Source organism: Sus scrofa, chromosome 17, assembly GCF_054392235.1.
Source record: "Sus scrofa isolate SSC_HxYL_T2T_F1_AM1 chromosome 17, Sscrofa_HxYL_maternal_Yorkshire_Landrace_v2.0, whole genome shotgun sequence".
In the NCBI taxonomy this organism is placed as follows: Eukaryota; Metazoa; Chordata; class Mammalia; order Artiodactyla; family Suidae; genus Sus; species Sus scrofa.
The window spans coordinates 41,489,749-41,510,342 of NC_139399.1; the positions used below are offsets into that span (position 1 = coordinate 41,489,749).

At 43.6% G+C, this 20,594-nt stretch overlaps 1 protein-coding gene across 6 annotated transcripts; it reads left to right on the forward strand.

Moving 5' to 3' along the window:
* Positions 1-4,342: 4,342 nt before the first annotated feature.
* On the forward strand, positions 4,343-19,730 carry LOC100739707 (signal-regulatory protein beta-1). Of its 6 annotated transcripts, none has more exons than XR_014832126.1 (6): positions 4,343-4,515; positions 6,389-6,754; positions 14,802-15,116; positions 17,253-18,247; positions 18,802-18,913; positions 19,346-19,730. XR_014832126.1 is itself a non-coding variant. In XM_013985186.3 (6 exons), the coding sequence occupies exons 1-6, from the start codon at positions 4,443-4,445 to the stop codon at positions 19,310-19,312; spliced, it is 1,209 nt and encodes a 402-aa protein (XP_013840640.1). In that variant the 5' UTR covers positions 4,343-4,442; the 3' UTR covers positions 19,313-19,730. The 6 variants fall into 6 exon arrangements, 5 of the variants coding, with proteins under 5 accessions (XP_013840640.1, XP_003483969.1, XP_084859606.1 ...); XM_013985186.3 differs by having other exon boundaries at positions 17,936-18,247; positions 19,282-19,730; XM_003483921.5 differs by having other exon boundaries at positions 17,936-18,247.
* The last annotated feature ends 864 nt before the right edge of the window (positions 19,731-20,594 follow it).

Here is a 20,594-nt window from a genome sequence, read left to right on the forward strand (position 1 = left end):
GCAGGGCAGGACACACTGTAGCAGGAACAGTTGTCACCAGTGACGGGAATGCAAGGACACCATTCTAATAGCTCCTGTTGCCCATCCTTCCATTTGGAGCTCTCCTTCTAGGCCACAACTAGGTGTTGCTAGTGATAGAGATGTCTACTGCTCTTCTGCAGGAAACAAGAGGACCTAACCATAAATTGAGAGGAGACTCAAGGGGGTTGGACAAGGTGGTGGCCACAGCCTGATCCATGAGTAGGCTAAGGTTAGAGGGAGTCAGTCCAAGAGGTATACAAAGAGTCACATGGTACCAAGGTGCTTCCGGAGATATGAGAAGGACACAAGACTTCCCCAGGAATTCCTAGAATCTGGTAAGTAGCTCCATCTGAAGTGTGACAGTGGAGGAATGGAGCTTGATCAAGGATTTGCAGGTGTCCAAAGACAATAGAAAGTTATAACCCAATGAAGGGGCAGTGTCTGATCTCACAGGGCTGATACCAACACCCCACACCTCCTCAGACTGAGCACAGATACTGGTATGAGTATATACTCAGGAAAGCTGCACTGACTGACTGAGTAGATGTGTGGACCTGTTTCCCCACAGTTATCCCTTCTCTGCACTGTGGGAACTGCTACCCTCTTCCTTCCTGAGGAATTCAGCCTGAGAGAAGGATAGAGAGGAAGCCATCCAGGTAAAGAGAGCTTCTACTCACTGACCACCTGCCTCGCATACTCCTTTGCACTTCACAGAGCCCCCAGAAAGGGTATCGGGACAAGACCTAGAGCAGCTGAACAGAAGACCTTGAGGGACTCATTGTACCTCCCTAGGAAGGAGAACAAGGGGTCCTGAGTCCCACTCTCATGTCTAAGTTTTCATGAGCTCAACTATCTCCCTCTTGGCCCAGTCTACAACTTCTCCAGCTTAAAAGACTTGGTTTTTATTTGTTTGTTTTGTTTGATTTTTTCAGTTTGGGGTTTTTGTTGGTTTGGTTTGGTTTGGTTGGTTGGTTTGTTTTGCTTTTAGGGCTGCACCCAAGGCATATAAAAGTTCCCAGGCTAGGGGTCAAATCAGAGCTAAAGCTGCCGGCCTATGACACAGTCACAATAATGTGGGATCCAAGCTGTGTCTGCGACCTACACCACAGCTCAGAGCAACGCAAGATACTTGACCCACTGAGCAAGGGTGGGTATCAAATCTGCCTCCTCATGGATACTAGTTTTTAAAACTACAAAATGGGAAGAGACATTTTCCCACATTCTTCCTAACCCTTCTTTTAAAGCTTGGGATTCTGCATTCGTTTTCTATTCCTGCAGAAAAAAATTACCCCACAACTTAGTGGCTTAAGTCAACAAATATTTTCTCACAGGTTATCTGGGTCAGGTATCTGAGTGTGAGTTAACTGGGTCCACTGGCTTGTAGCCTCATCACTGTGGTTATCATGTCAACTAAAGCTGCTATCTACTCAAGCCTTCCCTACGGGCTGGGGAAATGCTTCCAAGGTCCCCTCCATGGCTGGTAACAGGATCTGCTTCCAAGGTCCCCTGCATGGCCAGTAACAGGACTTGGAGCCTTGCTAGCCATGACATAGGACGTTAGTTCCTGTCTCATGGATCTCTCCCTGGACACCACACACCATGGCAACTGATTTTCCTCAGAGTAATGAGAGGGTGAGAGCAAGAGCAAGACAGCAGTCATAGGTTTATTGTGACTTCATTACAGAAATGACTTCCCAGCACTGCTGCTATATTCTATTCACCTGGAGCTGAGTCACTAGGAGTAATCCACCCTCAGGAGAAAGAGGTTGCACAAGGATGTGAATTCCAGTATCATTGGGAGCCATCATAAGATGATCTACTACATGTGCCCAAATCTTGGAATGATCCTTGGTCCTCTTTTCCCTCATACTCCACATCCAAGTCCTCCTCTACATCTTACATACAAAATAGACCCAGAATCTGATCACTTCCCACCATCTCCAAGGCTACCATCTTGTTCTAAGTCCCTGTTATCACTCACCTGGATGATTGCAATCATTTCCTAACTCTGGTCTCCCTGCTTCCATCCTTGCACACCTCAGGCTACGTTCCTCAAAGCCTGAGGGATCCCATCACTTTTCAGACAATGTGCCCTCCAATGCCTCCCTACCTCATAGTCAAGCCAAAAGGAGTCTATGGTGACCTATGAGCCCCTATTCTAGCTGCCCTAACCTCTCTGATTTCATCTCCTGCCACTTTGCCACTTAAAAGCTGGGCTCCAGCCACAGTGGGTCCTTGACCTTCGCTGCGTCTCTTCCCCGAATGATCTTCTCCCATTCTCTGCGGAGCTCACTCCTTCACTTCTCTCAAGCTTTTATCCAAATATCATATTATTTTCAAGACTCTAGGACCTCCCCTGCCCCCCAGGCTAGCTTTCCCATCCCCTTTATACTGACATATGCCTCTCATAGCAATTTCACCATTGGACATTCTATGTATGTACTTGATTATTCAATGGCCTCATTCGCATGTATGTTAGCTCCTTGGAAACAAAAAGATTGGCTTTTTCTTTCACTGTTATAGCCCCTTGTCTAGAACACTGGTTGGAACCAGCCAGATACTTAAAAAAGACTTACGGAGTGAATGACTCTATGCTTCGTTCAGGACTTAGGTTACTGTTTTAGATGTAAAGCAGTTATGCCGGTCCCTGCTGGCAGGGAGCACCAAACACAGTGAAGGTAATAGGCTCTAAGGAGTGGATTGGAGAGCAAGTTTGTCATAGGTGACATTCTAATTACTACTACTGCATAACAAAACACCCCAAAATCTAAGATCAATAAACAACCACTTCATGAGGATCAATGGAACTGTGGGGTCTGGAATTCAGACAGGGCACAAGAATGGCCTTTCTCTACTGTCTGTTGTCTGGGGCCTCAGTTGGAAAGACTCAGTTAGGGATGACAATGGGGGCTGGAATCATCTGAAAGTTTCTTCATTCATACTTGTAATGATTGAATTGACTATTGACAGGAACCTTAGCAGGGCTTTCAGCCAAAACTCCTATATGTGTCCTTGTCAGGCAGTTTGTGTATGTGCTAGTTTGAACTTCATCATAGCATGGTGGCAAGATTCCAAAAATAAGTGTCCCAAGGTATCAAAGTAGGACAGGGATGTTCTATGGTCAAGCCTCAGAAGTCACATCATATCACCTGTGTTGTCATCATAAGCCTGCCCAGATTCATGGGGATGGGGGGGCAGGGCTGGATATTTACCTACTTCTCCATGGAAAGACTGTCAAACAGCATGAGGGGAGGGGAATATTGCTGCAGTCAGCTCTGGACAATGCAATCTTTCATTCTTGAAAAGAGAGGGTCGTTGGAATGATGGATATAAAGGTACCACACTGGCCAGTTCTTCATCTAAAGTCCCCCCAGGGAAACTTTCTTAGGTGAGGGAAATAGAATAAGTTCTCAAGGGAAGAGAGAATTTGTCATATGACAAAACACTCTAATCTCAGCACTTTTACCACTGCACCCTGGGGTCAATTCCTGGTCTGGGAACTAAGATCACACATCAAGCCACTGGACACCACAGCAAAATATATATATATATTATATATATAATACATTTTTTTAAAAGGAACTATCTAATCCTATCTCTGACTCCCTCTCTTGTTCTTCCCCTTCTTCTTAGCAACATACACTCATTTACTGGAAGGACGACAGCAGAGTAACTGAGCCATAGAAAGCAGTGTCTGGCATGGATCCCATAGAAGGGAGTAGCTCACAGATAAGAGGCTCTGAACACAATCTTGTACACAAACTGTTGCTGCTCAGAAGAAAAGATGAGGCGCTTTCTAGATGTAAGAATTTTCCTTGATCAACCCCTCCTTCTGACCAGAGCTGGCCCCAGACCAAGGCAAACAAAAGAGGTTCCCCTTCCCCTCCCGGCCGTGATCTGGTTGTAATGTTTTCCCTGCAGATGAACCTGCTGAGGCCCCTCCCCATCCCTCACAGCCCTCCTCCATCCTCTAAAACAACAACAGCCGTGCTTCCTCTCCAGAGATCTAAAGCCACAACCTCACCCAAAGCCGCAGCCCCTGCAGTGCACTCTCAAAGCCAAGGGTTCCCATTAGATGTGGCTCAATTTTATCAGTGACATCTCTGAAGTGGGAAGAATAGGGCCCCCCTCCCTTGAGGCCTCATTCCCAGGGGCTCTCCTTCTGAGCAGCTGTGCAGTTCACCGAGCACAGCTGTTGAACTCTCCCACAAGACTGTGAAACCCTTAGAGCCGTAATCTCTTACTTTGTGTCTGATTCCTCTTTCATGATCTAGAAGCAGGAACTGCCAAAATCCCACAGCCCTTGCCACCCATCATAGTCACTTCCTCTTATATTAGGGAGACGGAAGCTTCACCGCGGAGCACAGAGTTTCCAGGCTCTCTAGGACAACATTCAGAAAGAGCAGGTTCCAGGAGCCAAGATGCCTGTCCCTGCCTCCCCGTCCAACCTGCCTCTGCCGTCCGTGATGCTGCCTCTGCTGCTGGGACTCACAGGTGAGCACCATGCCTTGAGCACCAGCCCTCAGATACCCCTGTGCAAGGATGCTTACCTGAGTTTGGCAATGGTACCATCCCCCCACCTGCAGCGAGGCCAATGGATCTCTGTTCCAAGGCCTCTTTCTTTTCTGTCTCTTTCTCTTCAAAATATTTTTCTAAATGTTCTCCTTTACAACAAGGATGTCCTAAACAATTTCCCCCAGAATTCTTTTTTTTTTTTTTTTAAGGGCCTCACCTGTCACCTATGGAGGTACACCACAGCCACAGCAACACCAGATCCAAGCCATGTCTGCGACTTATACCACAGCTCATGGCAAAGCCAGATCCTTAACCCAATGAGCGAGGCCAGGGATTGAACCTCCACCCTCATGGATGCCAGTCAGATCCATTTCCACTGAGCCACGACAGGAACTCCCTCCCCCAGCATTCTTATTATTTACAGAGATCTACTTCTCTCCAGTGCAGGTCCAGACAGGATTTAGTCCACCCAGGCATTTCTCAGTGACAGGGGTTCCTAGTCACTCCTCAGCTCCCATATCCCTGACACCCTGTGAAAGATCCATGATCCTCAATGGCTTTACCTGAAGGAATGGGTACCATCCTAGGGAGGAGGTGGAGATGTGACAAGTGAGCCTTCTGTCCTGCTAACGACCATAGAACCTGGGAATCAGGGCTGCTTAAACTGAGATGAAGATAAATGGATGGATAGATAGATAGACCACAACTACAAATGCAACGTAGAACTATTAGAAAAAACTGGCACGTGGTACTTTTTAGACTGTTAAGTCTCCGAGAATCTCAGATTCTTAGGATTATATTCTTAATATGGGGATTATACCTGCCTGTTCACTTTCATTTCCCTAGATATGACCCCAGACCCAGGTAGGCTGGTGAGACACCCCTCCCTTCCCAGCAGTGTTATCATCTTAGTTGAGAGGTCAACCTACAAGTGGTTAAAAGCATAGATATATTTTGAAACCAATACGCCAGTGTTTGAATTCAAGTTCCATCACTTATAACATGTTTGACATTGTGCAGAAACACAGAGAAGCTTAGTAAGAAGTTTAGGAGTTCCCGTCATGGCACAGTGGTAACAAATCTGACTAGGAACCATGAGGTTGCAGGTTTGATCCCTGGTCTTTCTCAGTGGGTTAGGGATCTGGTGTTGCCGTGAGCTGTGGTGTAGTTTGCAGAAGCGGCTCGGATATGGCATTGCTGTGGCTCTGGAGTAGGCCGGCAGCTATAGCTCTGATTTGACCCCTAGCCTGGGAACCTCCCTATGCCATGGTGCAGCCCTAAAAAGCAAAAAAAAAAAAAAGGAAGAAGAAGAAGTTTAGTAACTTCTCTTTGCCCCTGTTGTCTTGTTGAAAAATTCTTTACTAACAGGATTATGGTGAAAATTAAGGAAACTAATTATATTAAATTAGTTAATATATTCAAGTGTTTCGAGTGATGCGTGGCACACACCAGCTTCTATAGAAGCTCTGACTCATTCCCTCCGGGATTTAGTTAATGCAAATATGAACGCATAAAAATGATCTCACTGTTTCTGGCATTACAACATTCACTCTGGGTCCTTGACAAGCCAGTGTCTTCATTTAAAACTCACAGCAGACATGAAAAACGGGAATGATCCATCATGCTTCATAGAAAAGGAAACCAAATAAAAGGGAAGGGGCTTCTCAGAATCTTCAGGCTTGTTAGTGCTGGAGTCAGGCTATGTGCCCACATCGGCCTGCTTCCCCAGGCCAGAGGCGTCCCCTTGGCTCCAGTTCTGGGTGTCTTTTTAAAGTTCTCAGTTTCAACAAAGCTCAAGAGAAGTCCCCTGGGCCAGGCATGAGACTTGGAACTGCTGTGTGTTTCCCTCCAGGAGCAGCAGGTGAGGAGGGGCTGCAGGTGCTTCAGCCTGAGAGGTCCGTGTCTGTCGCAGCTGGAGAGACGGCCACTCTGCCCTGCACTGCGACCTCCCTGATCCCCATTGGGCCCTTCAAGTGGTTCAAGGGGACAGGACCAGCCCGGGAGCTAATCTACGATTTCAAAGGAGATCCTCGGGGCCACTCCCCCCGAGTAACAAATGCTTCAGATGCCACAAGGAGAGACAACAAGGACTTTTCCATCCGCATCCGGAACATCACCCCAGCAGACGCCGGGACCCACTACTGTGTGAAGTTCCGGAGAGAGAGCCCTGCGGACGTGGAGTTTAGGTCTGGGCCAGGCACCCGGCTGTTTGTGCGTAGTAAGTCCAGATCTCTGAAATCGCAGACCTCTGTTTTAAAACAATCACAACCTCCAGTCTTTTAGCCCAAGGTTCCTGCATTGTTAGCCCTTGGGTCAAGTTTGAGGATAAAAGATGGGGACAGTGAGAAGTCACAGGAAAAAGAAGAGTAAACATAATCTCAGGGACACATCAGTACAATCCTAACCCTTTAGAATGTTGCAGGTTTTGAAGGCCACGAAAAAGACTTATAAACAAAGCAGATAAAAGTATAGACTCTAGGTCCAAATAGCCTGGGTTCAACTTCTAGTTCTGCCATTAACAAGCTGTGTGACTTCATTAACTTGCTAAAATACTCTGTCCCTCAATATCCTCTTCTAAAAGATAGGGAAAGGAGTTTGGTCATGGCTCAGTGGGTTAAGAACCCAGTGTAGTTCCGTGAGGATGTGGGTTCAATCCCTGGCCTTACTCAGTGGATTAACGATCTCACATTGCCACAAGCTGTGGCTGTGACATAGGCCTCACCGGCACCTCTGATTCAACCCCTAGCCCAGGCACTTCCATATGCCACAGGTGCGGCTGTAAAAAATTTTTTAATAAAAAAAATAAATAAATAAATAAATGAAAGAGAGGGGAAAAAAACTGTACTTACTTTGTGGATTTGTTGTGAGGACTATAAATTTAAATGTGTTTATAAATGTTAGGTACTTAGAAGAGTACCTGTAACATAAGAAATGTTATATTACTGTATATTGTCAGTTTTCAGGATTTTAAAACTAATCAGACTTAAAAATATATTCTTAACAGCACGGAATCATATATTACACAGAAACAAAGACTAATAGAATTATTGAGGCAGAAAATTATAATCACTTTTTTTGGCCACGCCCATGGCACAATGGAAGTTCCTAGGCCAGGGGTTGAACTCAAGCTACAGCAGTGCTAACTCCAGATCTTTAACTGCTGGGCCACCAGGGAAATCCTAAATATCATGTTTTTATGTAGAATATGTAATTTTTATATTTCTTAAGTTTTGTTCTGGATTTCTATAAGTCCTGCATATTCTTGGATTTGGTCCTGACTAATAGAATCATGGCTGAAGACCAACCCTGCAAAACTCTGAATATTATCCATCCATTAAAGGAAACCCTGGGAAGCAGAGCGATTGGTTCAAGCCTGTTGGTTGACAAAGAAATGAGTATAATGTTTTTGATATTGAAAAATTAGTTTGAAAATTTACTCTAATAGGAACATAGCAACATACATCAATAGACTTTTTGACTCTTTAAAAGTTTAGCATCTTAGGATCATGGAGAAACAAAGATAACGGCAGGTAGTATTTGGGGACAAGGAGAGGATCACACGGTTTTCAAGAAAGCAAATTATATGTGAGCAATTTGAATGAGATCAGCAAGAAATTTCCAAGGACAAAATTGAACACTAGAATGTAAGGAGCACTGCCTTCAAAATTCTTAGGGAATCTGATTTCCAACCTAAAATTCTACATGCAGCCAATTTGTCAAGTTTGTAAGTTCCTAGAACTACATTTCATTCACCTTTTTTGTTTTACCAGGAGGAGTTAAACAATGACAAGGTAAGGAGTTCCTGTTGTGGCTCAGCAGGTTAAGAACCCCATGTGGTCTCCATGAGAATGTGGGTTCAACCTGTGACCTTGTTCAGTAGGTTAAAGATACAGCATTGCTGCAAGCTGCAGCACAGGTCACAGACGAGGCTCGGATCCACTGTTGCTGCGGCTATTGCATAGGCTGCAGCTACAGCTCCAATTCGGCCCCTAGCCGGGGAAATTCCATATGCCATATGTGTGGCTGTAAAAAGAAAAAAAAAAAAGGCAAGAATGGGAAGCAGGAACAGGAGATTGGAGATCCCAAGATAGGAGCTGTGCAGGAGGCATAGGAATGGCCATAGGGTCATTCCAGACCAAGAGGACTGGGGGCTTTAAGAAGGACATCTCAAAAAGATAAAATTGCTAGAATAGTAAATCATTTACAAACTCTTACTCACCATTTCCAATATTATTTAACATTGCATTAAAGCATAAGCCAATGCTTTTAAAAAGAAGAAAGCAATAAAAAGCAAATGAATTATAAAGAAAATGGAAAAACTCTATGGCACCTGGAAAACTTAAAGAGATCAACATTAAATTTTACAATCTATAAGATAATTTAGTAATTTAGCAAGTTATAAAATCAACAAACAAAAATCAAAAACTTTCATATATACAAACAAAGATAGTAAGAAGATATAGGAGAAAGGACAAGCACATATACGGTAGCAAATTTTAATTAAATTAAATTATTAGGTCAACTTCCACCAAAACTGTAATAGGGACTGGATTTACTTACCCACTAAAAATCTAGGCAAACTATATGAAATAATGGTTGACAAGATGTTGGTTACCAGGTAACAAACAAGGGTGATCTCTGGGAAATAAGGAACAAATGAAGTGAGACCCAAAACTGCCTCCAGCTTACACGCTGAGAAAGCTTGCAGACCACCGTGCAGGAAGAGAGAACTCAGATGGAGCCTGGAGAGCTCCCGAGTTGATAAGAAGGAGCTAGAAATCCAAGGAGGGAAAGGTGGTGGAATTTTCAGTGGAGCTCCAAAGGGGAGAGAGATACACAAAGAGCAAAATCCAAAGTACTTGAGCATGACCTTGAGGGAAAGAACTCTGGAGCCCACCTAAGACCAAGAACAGTGCTGTTCTCATCAACCTGAGGGGAAAATCTCATAATTTGGGTGTATCTGGGAGAATACAAAGGGTTCTGCTGCAGTAGAGGTAAAAGAATAAACTCTAGGAGTTTCGTTGTGGCTTAGTGGGTTAAGATCCCAACACAGTGTCCGTGAGGATGCAGATTCAATGGGTTAAGGATTCGGCATTGTCGCAAGCTGTGGCATAATCTCAGATGTGGCTCAGATCTGGCATTGTTGTGACTGTGGCATAAGCTGGCAGACACAGCTCTGGTTCGACCCCCTAGCCTGGGGACTTCCATATGCTGCAGGTGCAGCCTTAAAATAAATAAATAAATATAAAAGGAAAAAAAGAATTAACTGTACGCTAAAAAATGCTGTGATTCAGCACCACAAACCATAAATACAACGTATGAAAATGTCAAACTGTTTCCAGGTAATTTAACCATTCCCAAAACAATTTTGAGCACGTTTAATACAATACAAAATATCCAATATCCAACAAAGTGGAACTCACAACATCTGGTATGCAATAAAACATGACCAGGCAAGAAAAAGGCAGGAAAATATGAGAGAAAAATTTATGATGAGAAAAATGAATCATTTGAAAACCAACCAGAAAAGACAGATGATTAGGATAGAAAATAGATGAGTTGGGATTAATTGGAGGTAAGACATTGAGAAAAAAATTAATGAACTAAAAGACACAGCAATTGAAACAATCAGGAGTTCCTGTTGTGGCGCAATGGTTAACGAATCCGACTAGGAACCATGAAGTTGCAGGTTCGATCCCTGGCCTCGCTCAGTGGGTTAAGGATCCGGCGTTGCCGTGAACTGTGATGTAAGTTGCAGATGGGGCTCAGATCCCGCGTTGCTGTGGCCCTGGTGTAGGCTGGCAGCTACAGCTCCGATTAGACCCCTAGCCTGGGAACCTCCATATGCCATAGGAGTGGCCCTAGGGGAAAAAAAAAGAAAGAAAGAGGGAGTTCCCGTCGTGGCGCAGTGGTTAACGAATCCGACTAGGAACCACGAGGTTGCGGGTTCGGTCCCTGCCCTTGCTCAGTGGGTTAACGATCCGGTGTTGCCGTGAGCTGTGGTGTAGGTTGCAGACGCGGCTCCGGCTCGGATCCCGAGTTGCTGTGGCTCTGGTGTAGGCCGGTGGCTACAGCTCCAATTAGACCTCTAGCCTGGGAACCTCCATATGCCGCAGGAGAGGCCCAAGAAATAGCAGAAAAAGACAAAAAAAAAAAAAGAAAGAAAGAAAGAAACAATCAGTAGGCCAGACCACACACTGACTGCACTGAGGAATCCTACTAAACATTTAAGGAAGAAATACTAACAATTCTATATATATTATTCCAGACAATTCAAGAGGAAGTAATGCTTCCCAATAAATTTTTAGGGCCAACATTATTCTGGTACTAAAACTAGATAATATCCCTCATGAACATAGAATTATTATGAAGCTACCATAATCATACAGTAAACTACTGGCATCAAGATAGACTAGAAGATCAATGGAACAGCACAAAGATTCCAGAAATAAACCCATACATATTTTCAATCAATTTCTTTAGAACAAAAAGTAGGGATCACTCCTGGGCATATATTCAGAGAAAACTATTATTAGAAAAGATGCATGTATCCCAATGTTCATTGCAGCACTATTTATAATAGCCAAGATTTGGGAGCAACTTAAATATCCATTGACAGATGAATGGATAAAGAAGATGTGGCATGTATATAATATATACAACATATCTACAATGGAATATTACTTAGCCATAAAAAAGAATGAAATATTGCCATTTGCAGTAACATGAATGGACCTAGAGATTATCATACTAAGTGAAGTAAACCAGACAAAGACATATACCATGATATCATTTACATGTGGAATCTTAAAAAGATGCAAATGTACTTATTTACAAAACAAAAATGGACCACAGACATAGAAAACAAATTTACGGTTACCACGAGGGAAAGAGAGAAAGGCTGAGATAAATTAGGAGTTTGAGATTAACATATACATACAAAATAGATAACCAAAAAGGACCTACTCTATAGCACAAGGAACTATACTCAATATTTTGTAATAACCTCTAAGGGAAAAAATTTAAAAAAGAAATTGTGTGTGTGTGTGTACATATATATAATATATACTTCAACTTTTAATCTATAAATACTTTTTTTTTTGTCTTTTCTAGGGCCACACCCGCAGCATATGGAGATTCCCAGGCTAGGGGTCTAATCGGAGCTGTAGCTGCCAGCCTACACCAGAGCCACAGCAACTTGGGATCTGAGCCGCATCTGCGACCTACACCACAGCTCATGGCAACGCCAGACCTTTAAGCCACTGAGCGAGACCAGGGATTGAACCCGCAACCTCATGGTTCCTAGTCGGATTCATTAACCACTGGGCCACAACGGGAACTCCAAATAATTACATTTTAAAAGGTTAGGGGAGTAAATAAGTAATAACTGTGTTGATGTCCTTAGAAACTGGGATTTTCAGTATGAGAACCAGATACAGAGTTTAAAAACTGCATTATTAAAATTTAATTAGAACTATGAGCATTAATCCATTCAATTGTCTTTCTCAAAAACAAACAAACAAACAAACTTAACCCCCCTGCCCATCAAATGACCCAGTAGCAACCCAGTTAATGAACACCACTGGTACATAGATTAGAATCTCTAAATAGCAATAACACTAAAAAGAACCAAGGCTCCATAGGGAAATGACTGATTCCAGATCTTGAACAGGAAATGTCCAAGCAAAATGAGCTTGGAGTATTTTTTTATACAGAAGCAAGGAAGCAATGTCAATTGAAGTTATGTAAAATGAATCAGGAATTTTTTTTTTTTTGTCTTTTTAGGGCTGCACCTTCAGCATATGGAAGTTCCCAGGCTAGGGGTCAAAACAGAGCTACAGCTGCTGGCTGACGCCTCAGCCACAGCAACACGGGATCTGAGCTGCATCTACAACCTACACCACAGCTCACAGCAATGCCAAATCCTTCACCTACTGAGCAAGGCCAGGGATCAAACCCACGTCGACATGGATACTAGTTGGGTTTGTTAACCCCTGAGCCATTACTGGGAACTCCACAGGAACTAATTTAAAGGAGGCTTCCAAAGATGGGACAATGTGAGTATGAAAAAAAAAGAAAAAATTGGGCTAGTGGAGAACTCTATATAGATGGATTGAGTTGGTGGCACCCAAAGCCACTAGTCAATCTGAACACCATGAAAAGAGAGACAGCCTTATATCACATGCCTCTTAACATAATGCAGACAGAAGTTGTTAGAACCACATATGAAGGATTCTTGACAAAATTATGAACCTGCTTCTAATCAACTAGATCCTCTAGCTCCATCTACTGGCAATACAGGGAGAAAGGATCTTGTTAAATGACACCACAGGAACATAAGCCAGAATGTGGGAAATTCTGCAGGTTTTGTCCTGCGGATTGGGTGTTTTCAGCAAATAATTCTTAAAAATAAGAGGGTGGGGGAACTCCTTTAGCTCAAAAAAATATTAAAAGACATAATAACAAAATGTAACATATGGATCTTATTTGCATCCTGATTCAAAGAAGCTGTTTGTAAAATGGTATTTGGGAGACAAACAGGAAAGTTTAAATGCTGACAAATATTAGATGACATTAGGGAATTACTGTGAAGTTTTAAGTTTGATAATGGCATTTTATTACCTTCTTTAAAAGAATTCTGGAGTTCCCATCGTGGCGCAGTGGTTAACGTATCCGACTAGGAACCATGAGGTTGTGGGTTCGGTCCCTGCCCTTGCTCAGTGGGTTAACGATCCGGCGTTGCCGTGAGCTGTGGTGTAGGTTGCAGACGCGGCTCGGATCCCGCGTTGCTGTGGCTCTGGCGTAGGCCGGTGGCTATAGCTCCGATTCGACCCCTAGCCTGGGAACCTCCATATGCCGCGGGAGCGGCCCAAGAAATAGCAAAAAGACCAAAAAAAAAAAGAATTCTTAACTCTTAGATATACATGTTGAGGTAATTGTGAGTGAAATGATTAGCAGTGTCTTTAAGATAATCCAACAGACGGTAGGGCAGTAAAGATGAAACAAGATTGGCTAACTGTTAAAGTCTCAATGATGAGTACTTCCTATTTTTATGTTTTTACAAATTATGGTGATAAACAACGAGTTTTTTTAATACAAGCCTATACAGCCCCTGCAAAGTTTTTTATGCATTTCCAGGTATACATGTACCCCAAACTGAAGTCCACTGTAATAGTGTTTTCAAAAATACTGGGAAGAATTATACCCATCTGGCAGGATTTGAGGAATGAAGTTTTCGTAGGTTTCTAGAAAATTAAACCAATGAAAAGAATGAGAAACTTAATTTCCAGGAAAACGAAAAGCTGTAAAAGAAAGGAAATATAATCATGACTTCTTATATGACCCAGTTGTGAACAATGCTTCTTTGGCCATAATGATATAAGTGCTGAGTCCTAATAAAATCAGAGTTGGATGCATCCATGCTAGAAGGATGTGAATGGAAGAGTGAATGGCAGATGGAGGCAGATGTAAGAGAGCTAACTCACTATCTCCCATAGTAGGTCTATTCATGATACATAACACTGAGAGATAAATAATAATATAAGCAGGTTACCTAGCAACACAGAGAGAAATGTCCAAATAATCAACTAAAGTAGTTTAAAAGTAGTTGACCTCTAATTTTTGCAAGAAAAGCAAGTTACGACTCTGGTACTTTCCACTACACACCTTAGATGACTTTTTACACAATGTACTTTGGGGAAGAAAAGAAAGGGGAGGGAAAAGGAATGACATGGTTGAATCTGCATGCTCGCATGATCACCACAGCCTGGTACTTCACTGTAGATGCAAAGGTTGAGAAGCAAGTTAGTGAGACCAGCAGACAAACTGTTATGATAAGAAGAGTCATAATAGGAGTTCCCGTCGTGACTCAGTGGTTAAGGAATCCGACTGGGAACCACGAGGTTGTGGGTTGGATTGCTGGCCTCGCTCAGTAGGTTAAGGATCCGGTGTTGCCATGAGCTGTGGTGTAGGTTGCAGATGCGGCTCGGATCCCGTGTTGCTGTGGCTCTGGCATAGGCCAGCAGCTACAGCTCCGATTCGACCCCTAGCCTGGGAACCTCCATGTGCCGCGGGAGCGGCCCTAGAAAAGGCGAAAAGACACACACAAAAAAAAGAGTCATAATAAAAAATGAATATGAGAACTGAACCTGAGATGCAGTGGGGAGAGTTCTTGTTGGATGAACCATAAGGGCTGGTTTTGCCGTAGAAAATAACTTGTCATCTTCCATTCTCTCCCTTCTCTCTCCATCTTGCCTTGATCAAAGCTAAGCCATCTCTTCCAAAGATTTCTGCCTCCTCCAACCCAGCCCGCCCTGGCCAGACAGTGAATCTCACCTGTGTAGCAGCTGGCTTCTTTCCCCAAAATATATCTCTCAAATGGTTTGAAAATGGCATGGAGCTTCCAGCCCATCAGAGCCGCATCCTCCCACCTGGAGAAGCTTTCTCCTACACCATCATCAGCAACATCCTGGTGACCCTTGCCTTGACCTCGCTCTACTCCCGGGTCACCTGCCAAGTGGTTCACAGTGAATTGCAGCACCCCCTCAGTGGCCATCTGAATATCTCCACATTCCTTCAAGGTAAGGACCCCACCTACACACCCACATGGCCAAACCTAAGTGACCTCTACCTATTCCCCGTTTGGAACACCTCACCTGAATCTTCCTATTCATTCTTCGCCAAAACCCACATGAGGTGGGTACAAGTTCACCCATCTTATGTGACCATCCTATTTCCTTTAATGCCATGATCAAGACCTTTTCTTTCGGAGCTTTCTTCCCTCCATTGTATTTGGGAGGTAGGAGTTCATTCATTCATTCATTAACAAGTATTAATTGATTATGTGCTGTGTGGTGGCGTTATTCTAGGAACTGGGGCTTCCATGATAAACAGAACAGACCTGATTTTTCCTCACTGAGTTCACAGTCCTGTGAGTCCCATCAAACAAGAAGTAATGACTTGTGACATTTTCTAGGATAGAAAAGAACAGGGTACTGAAATAGATGAAAACAGCAGACATCTAGTTGACAAGAAAATGCCTTTTTGAAGAAGTGATGATGAAGCCAAGTCATGAAAGATGAAAAAGAGTCAGCCAAGCAGAGCAGAGCCTTCCAGGTAGAGGAAACGGAATGTGCAAGACACTGTGGTGCAGTGGGGTGAAGCATAAGACACACTTGAGGAGCAGAGGGGATCCCACAAGTGGTGGATCTTAGTGAGAAAAGAAGTGCATGATAAAGGACATGACCGGGAAGGCAGGACGGGGACCAGACCACACAGGGCTCCTAGGCCACAGCAAGGAAGTTTCTCCCACTTGGACCCTCCGCATGGACTCCTAAACCCTTGTCCAGACCGCCATGTCTCCACTGCTTTGCTGCCAGTACACCACCTTTGAAACCCACCCTGGCTCCAAGGGAGAGAACAGTGCAGGAAATGCTATGCCCCCACCTTTCTTGCTGTGACCTCATAAAGACAAACCTATTACTGTAACGTCAGACTTTGCATCTCAACTTGCTCTACATGTGCTTAAATAGTCACTTGGGACATAACTCCTGGGGTATCACAAATGTTACATCACTCTGGAAATATTCCATGGAAAAATAACATCATAGTGATTTGATTTCCACCATCACCCACTTCGACAAACAAGACAAAGTCATCCTTCATAACCAGAATTTTTATCAATCCTTTTTCTTCCTAAATTCGCATTTCCATTCTAATTCCTATGGAGAACTTTATCTTAGGATAGCATATTTTATATGTGAAATTCTTTTATGGACCAGAACATTAACATATCATAGAGAACTATGTGAACACAGAGAACCACCCAAAAAAGTCTATAAATTAAATTTATTTGATTTTTCCTTAGGAACTAAGGGTCTAACTGTTTAAAAAATATTTTGGATTAAAGTGCATAATTGATCAAAACAATCTAGATATATGGTAAATTATTGTAACATAATTATTAGAATAACAAAGTTATATCAGAAAGGCGGTTCAGTGGGAGATGGAAGAGCTTGTGATGCTTTGAGTACAGCAGGCTTTCTGGACAGAGAATTTTGAACTGTCCTTTTATTTTTGTGTCCCAACGTCTTTATATCACGTGCAATGCACCGTAGGTAGTTTCAGGATACATGGGAGAAAAGCTTTTTTTTTTTTTTTTTTTTTTTTTGGTAAAGATGGAAAGGGAGAATTGAGAAACAGGAGGCAGGAGAGGGGTCTGGCTTTACTGTGCAATTTTAGGAAAGAGTCATATGAGGGTTCAGGATATGGCAGTTGATTGTATGAAACAATCTCTGTATTTACTCTTTAGGGTGTCATTATGGGCCCCCAGGGTACCTGTAGCAGCAGTAAGTATAGACAGTCTTCAAAGTGGCTATGAATTAGGCTTCATTTCATCTACATTGCCCCTACTCACCAGGGTCACCTTTCTGTCCTTGGAATGTGCTAGGCTTCACCTCAAGGCCACTGCCGATGCCCTTCCCTTTGCTTGAGATGCACTTTCCCACACACAGCCAACCTCAGTGCCCGCCCACCTTCCTCTTGCCCTCCTCCAGCCTCTTTGCCTAATGGTCCAGTTACCAGGGCTGCATACTTTATCCCAAAGTTATTCCTATATTCTAAACTTATTCCAAATCTTCAAAATTGCTGACATATGCTGTGGTTTAGGAAATTCAGACAGGGCCTGTAGTGATGGCTTTCTGCTCCATTACATCTAGGACTTCAGCTGGATGATTCAGAGGCTGGGATCACATGAAGGCTCCATCACTCCTCACACATCTGACCACTTGTGCTGCTGTGAGCTTGGGGCTTTGGTTTTTGACATGAACCTCTCCTTATCGTCTTTCCACATGGGCTGGCTCGGGCTTCTTGTACCTTGCTGGCTGTGTTCCAAAGGTGAATGTCTCAGGATTCCCAGGTAGAAGCCACATCAACTTTTATAACCCATCCTGAGATATCATACAATGTCACCTCCACTGAACTCTGTTCCTTGTCACAAAATTCTGCCCAGGTTCCAGGGGAGCAGAAGTATTCCCCTGCCAATCAGGAGTGGTGAGGTTCTGGATGACCTGGTGGGCTGTTGTAGTCATTTGTGGAAAATGCAATCAGCCATACAGAGTTCATGCATATTCATCGTTCATATATCTGCACTTTTCCAAAAATCCTTCCCTACCCGCCCACCTCCACACCAGGTCAGGTGTCCCTACAGGATTTCATAACCCATATGGGGGTCAGGTAACTGCTCTTCCCTTCCTGCCCCCCACCAAGAGAGGGAGCTCCTAACTGTCTTTGTTCACTGCTGTATCCCAAGAACTGACAGCAATGCCTAGAAAGGTATGGGTGCTCCTTGAGCATCTTTTGCATGAAGGGATAAGTAATGGAGGAAAGGCTGTTGTTTCAGTTGTTCCCACAGTAAATATATCAGCACACCATGTCCCAAGCCTCCAGATGGCCATCCTCACCTGCCACGTGCAGAGGTTTTATCCCAAAAGCATGCAAATCACCTGGCAGGAAAGGAAAGGATGCTTCAGGACCTGTGAAGACTTGACCCCCACCAAGAACCCAGATGGCACATTCAGCCAAGACAGTCATAATCTGGTCAGCATCTCAGAGGACAAAAGTCTGTTCACCTGTCAAGTGTCGTACAAGGCCCAGACACTGGTCCAGACCAGCTTCCAGCTGAGCGAGTTTACAGAACAGCAAACAAGTTTGGGTGAGTAGGGGAATAACAAAGCAGCTAAAGATTTGAACCTGGAGACAGACAGGCCAGGTTCAAATGCTGGCTCTACCATGTTAGTCATGTGTGATCTTGGGAAGGTCACTTCACTTTCTGAAACTCAGTTTCTACATATTTAAAATGAAACAGTAAATATAGCCACCTTTATACGCTGTGGATTCCAAACAGCAGTAATCACTGCTGTACCCTGATGACACATCCCTTTTACCAGATATCCTTGTGAAACACCAACGTAACACATATCTTTCACCAAATCCCACCCAACCTCCCCAAATCCATTCAGATAATACAATTACTGAGCACATATTAGGTACTTTGCTGGGTGCTCTTATTTGATACAAAAATGATCTAAAGAGCACGCTATGATTCCCATTTTAAAGGTTATGAAACTGAGGCTCAGAGAGTGAGGTGAGTCCCTCCAAGACCAAGGTGTAATCTTGGTACCTGAGTCCAGAGTGGACTGAACCTGCCTGGTGGTTGAGTGATGGGAATAGGAAGAGGGGTTCATCCTGATATCTTCCCATCACCAGGTGCCATAGCATCCAGCTCTCTCTTTGGGACCGTCCTCCTGCTTGTCTGGAAGTTGCTTCCCTTGACTATATTTTCCATCATCTATGTCCTCGGGAGGAGCCTCCCTTCCAGGTAAATGGGGGACCCAAGATAAGGGTTGGGCTCCCTGGGTGGGACTCCAGGATGACAGGGGGTACTATAAGGAGAAGCCATAAGATGTTCCCTCCCAAAGTAGAGTCTCCTCTACTTCGAAGGTACATTGAATCCAGAGGGTCCTTGAGAGCTGCACCCCAATTCCTACAATCTTACCTTCCTCCTCTCCCAGCTTAGTCTAAGGATGCACAAAGATGCAGGCTGCTCTGACCTGGGCAGTGGCTAGAAGATATTTATGAGGGAGATAGAGTGGGAGGTGGTATGGAGAGAACACTGATGATGTGGTCTCTGGGGAGGGGTCTGAGAAGAACAAAGGCTTCAGCCCCAGATCCCTGCTTCCTCTACAGGTCTCGAGCACAGCAAGACCCTCTTCAGTGACATAGAACCCTTGTCCTTTCCTGTCTTATTCAGGAGGGCTGATCCAGGAGGACCACTTGCCGAAATGCCAGTAGCCACTACCCCAGCTTCTGCCTCATCCGCCTTCTGACATATGTCCAGCTCTGGCTGCCCCTCCTTGTCTCCTGTATCCCCAGAGGAAGTGAGAGTCTCGACTGGGAAATTCAGTAGTGAGAGGTAGGCTCTCATACCCTACCCAGGAATGAAGCTTCTGCAAACACCTGATCCTGAGCAAGAAACCCAGCAGAGGCAGAACGGGCTCCCAGGGAGAACCATACCTGCAACTCTGAAGGCACCTTCCAGGCTCCTCAAGGAAAACTCGCTATGGGCACCCAACTTCCATGAGACATTTACAGTCTCTTCATTAATGGAAATAAAGGAAACACTAATTGCCAATAAATATAAAGAGATATGCAATCTCATTAGTGATCAGAAAAAGCAAAAGCAAGACCACACTCAAATGACATTTTGTGCCTACTGAAACCACAAAAATATAGAAGCAACTGGGTCTTTATTACATTGATCATGTGCATTTAAATTGGCACAGCTACTTTGGAAAACAGTCTGGAAAGTTTAAGTTGAACATTTATATACCCTATAACCAGGTATTTCCTATTATCCTAAACAAATTCTGGTACATGTACACCAAAAGATGTACACAAATATATACATGGTAGTATGGTTCAAGGTTAGCAAAACCTGAGAACAATCCTAATGCTCACCTACAGAATTATGGGCAAATAAGCCCAATCACAGGATGAAATGATTTGCCACAGTAAATAAATAAATAAATACCACTACACACATTAATATGGATAAATCATCACAAAAATATCAGATATGCATAAGCCCCCCAATATTTTATAAAGTATGATATATGATAAAATCATATTTTTTCAAAAAGGATGAATGAACCAAAGATATGAAATAGTAAATGGGGGACCCAAGATAAGGGTTGGGCTAATAAGCAAATAGTAGTTGCTTTGAAGTGGGGAAAGGCCAAGGAATGAGGATGGTGGGCACGCACAGGTAGGTGTAGGTCATATCAGAATTCGAGATTCTGGTCTGAGTGGTGGCTTCATCAATGTTTACATCATTTTACACCAAAAAATAAATGGAGAGAATAATAAAAGATCGATGAATTTGTATCTAAATAGATATATATATTGCAGGCCGAAGATTGGAAAGAAGGAAGGGAGGATGGGAGCAATGGAAAAAGGAAGGATAGGTGGACGGATGGAGGGATGGATGGGTGGATGGATGG

Bases quoted from the DNA above. Each gene is read 5' to 3' on its own strand.
- LOC100739707 (XM_003483921.5), top strand. From the start codon at position 4,443: ATGCCTGTCCCTGCCTCCCCGTCCAACCTGCCTCTGCCGTCCGTGATG. The intron at 6,755-14,801 runs GTAAGTCCAGAT...CCTTGATCAAAG, and splicing joins CACCCGGCTGTTTGTGCGTA to CTAAGCCATCTCTTCCAAAG. The intron at 15,117-17,935 runs GTAAGGACCCCA...CTGTTGTTTCAG, and splicing joins TATCTCCACATTCCTTCAAG to TTGTTCCCACAGTAAATATA.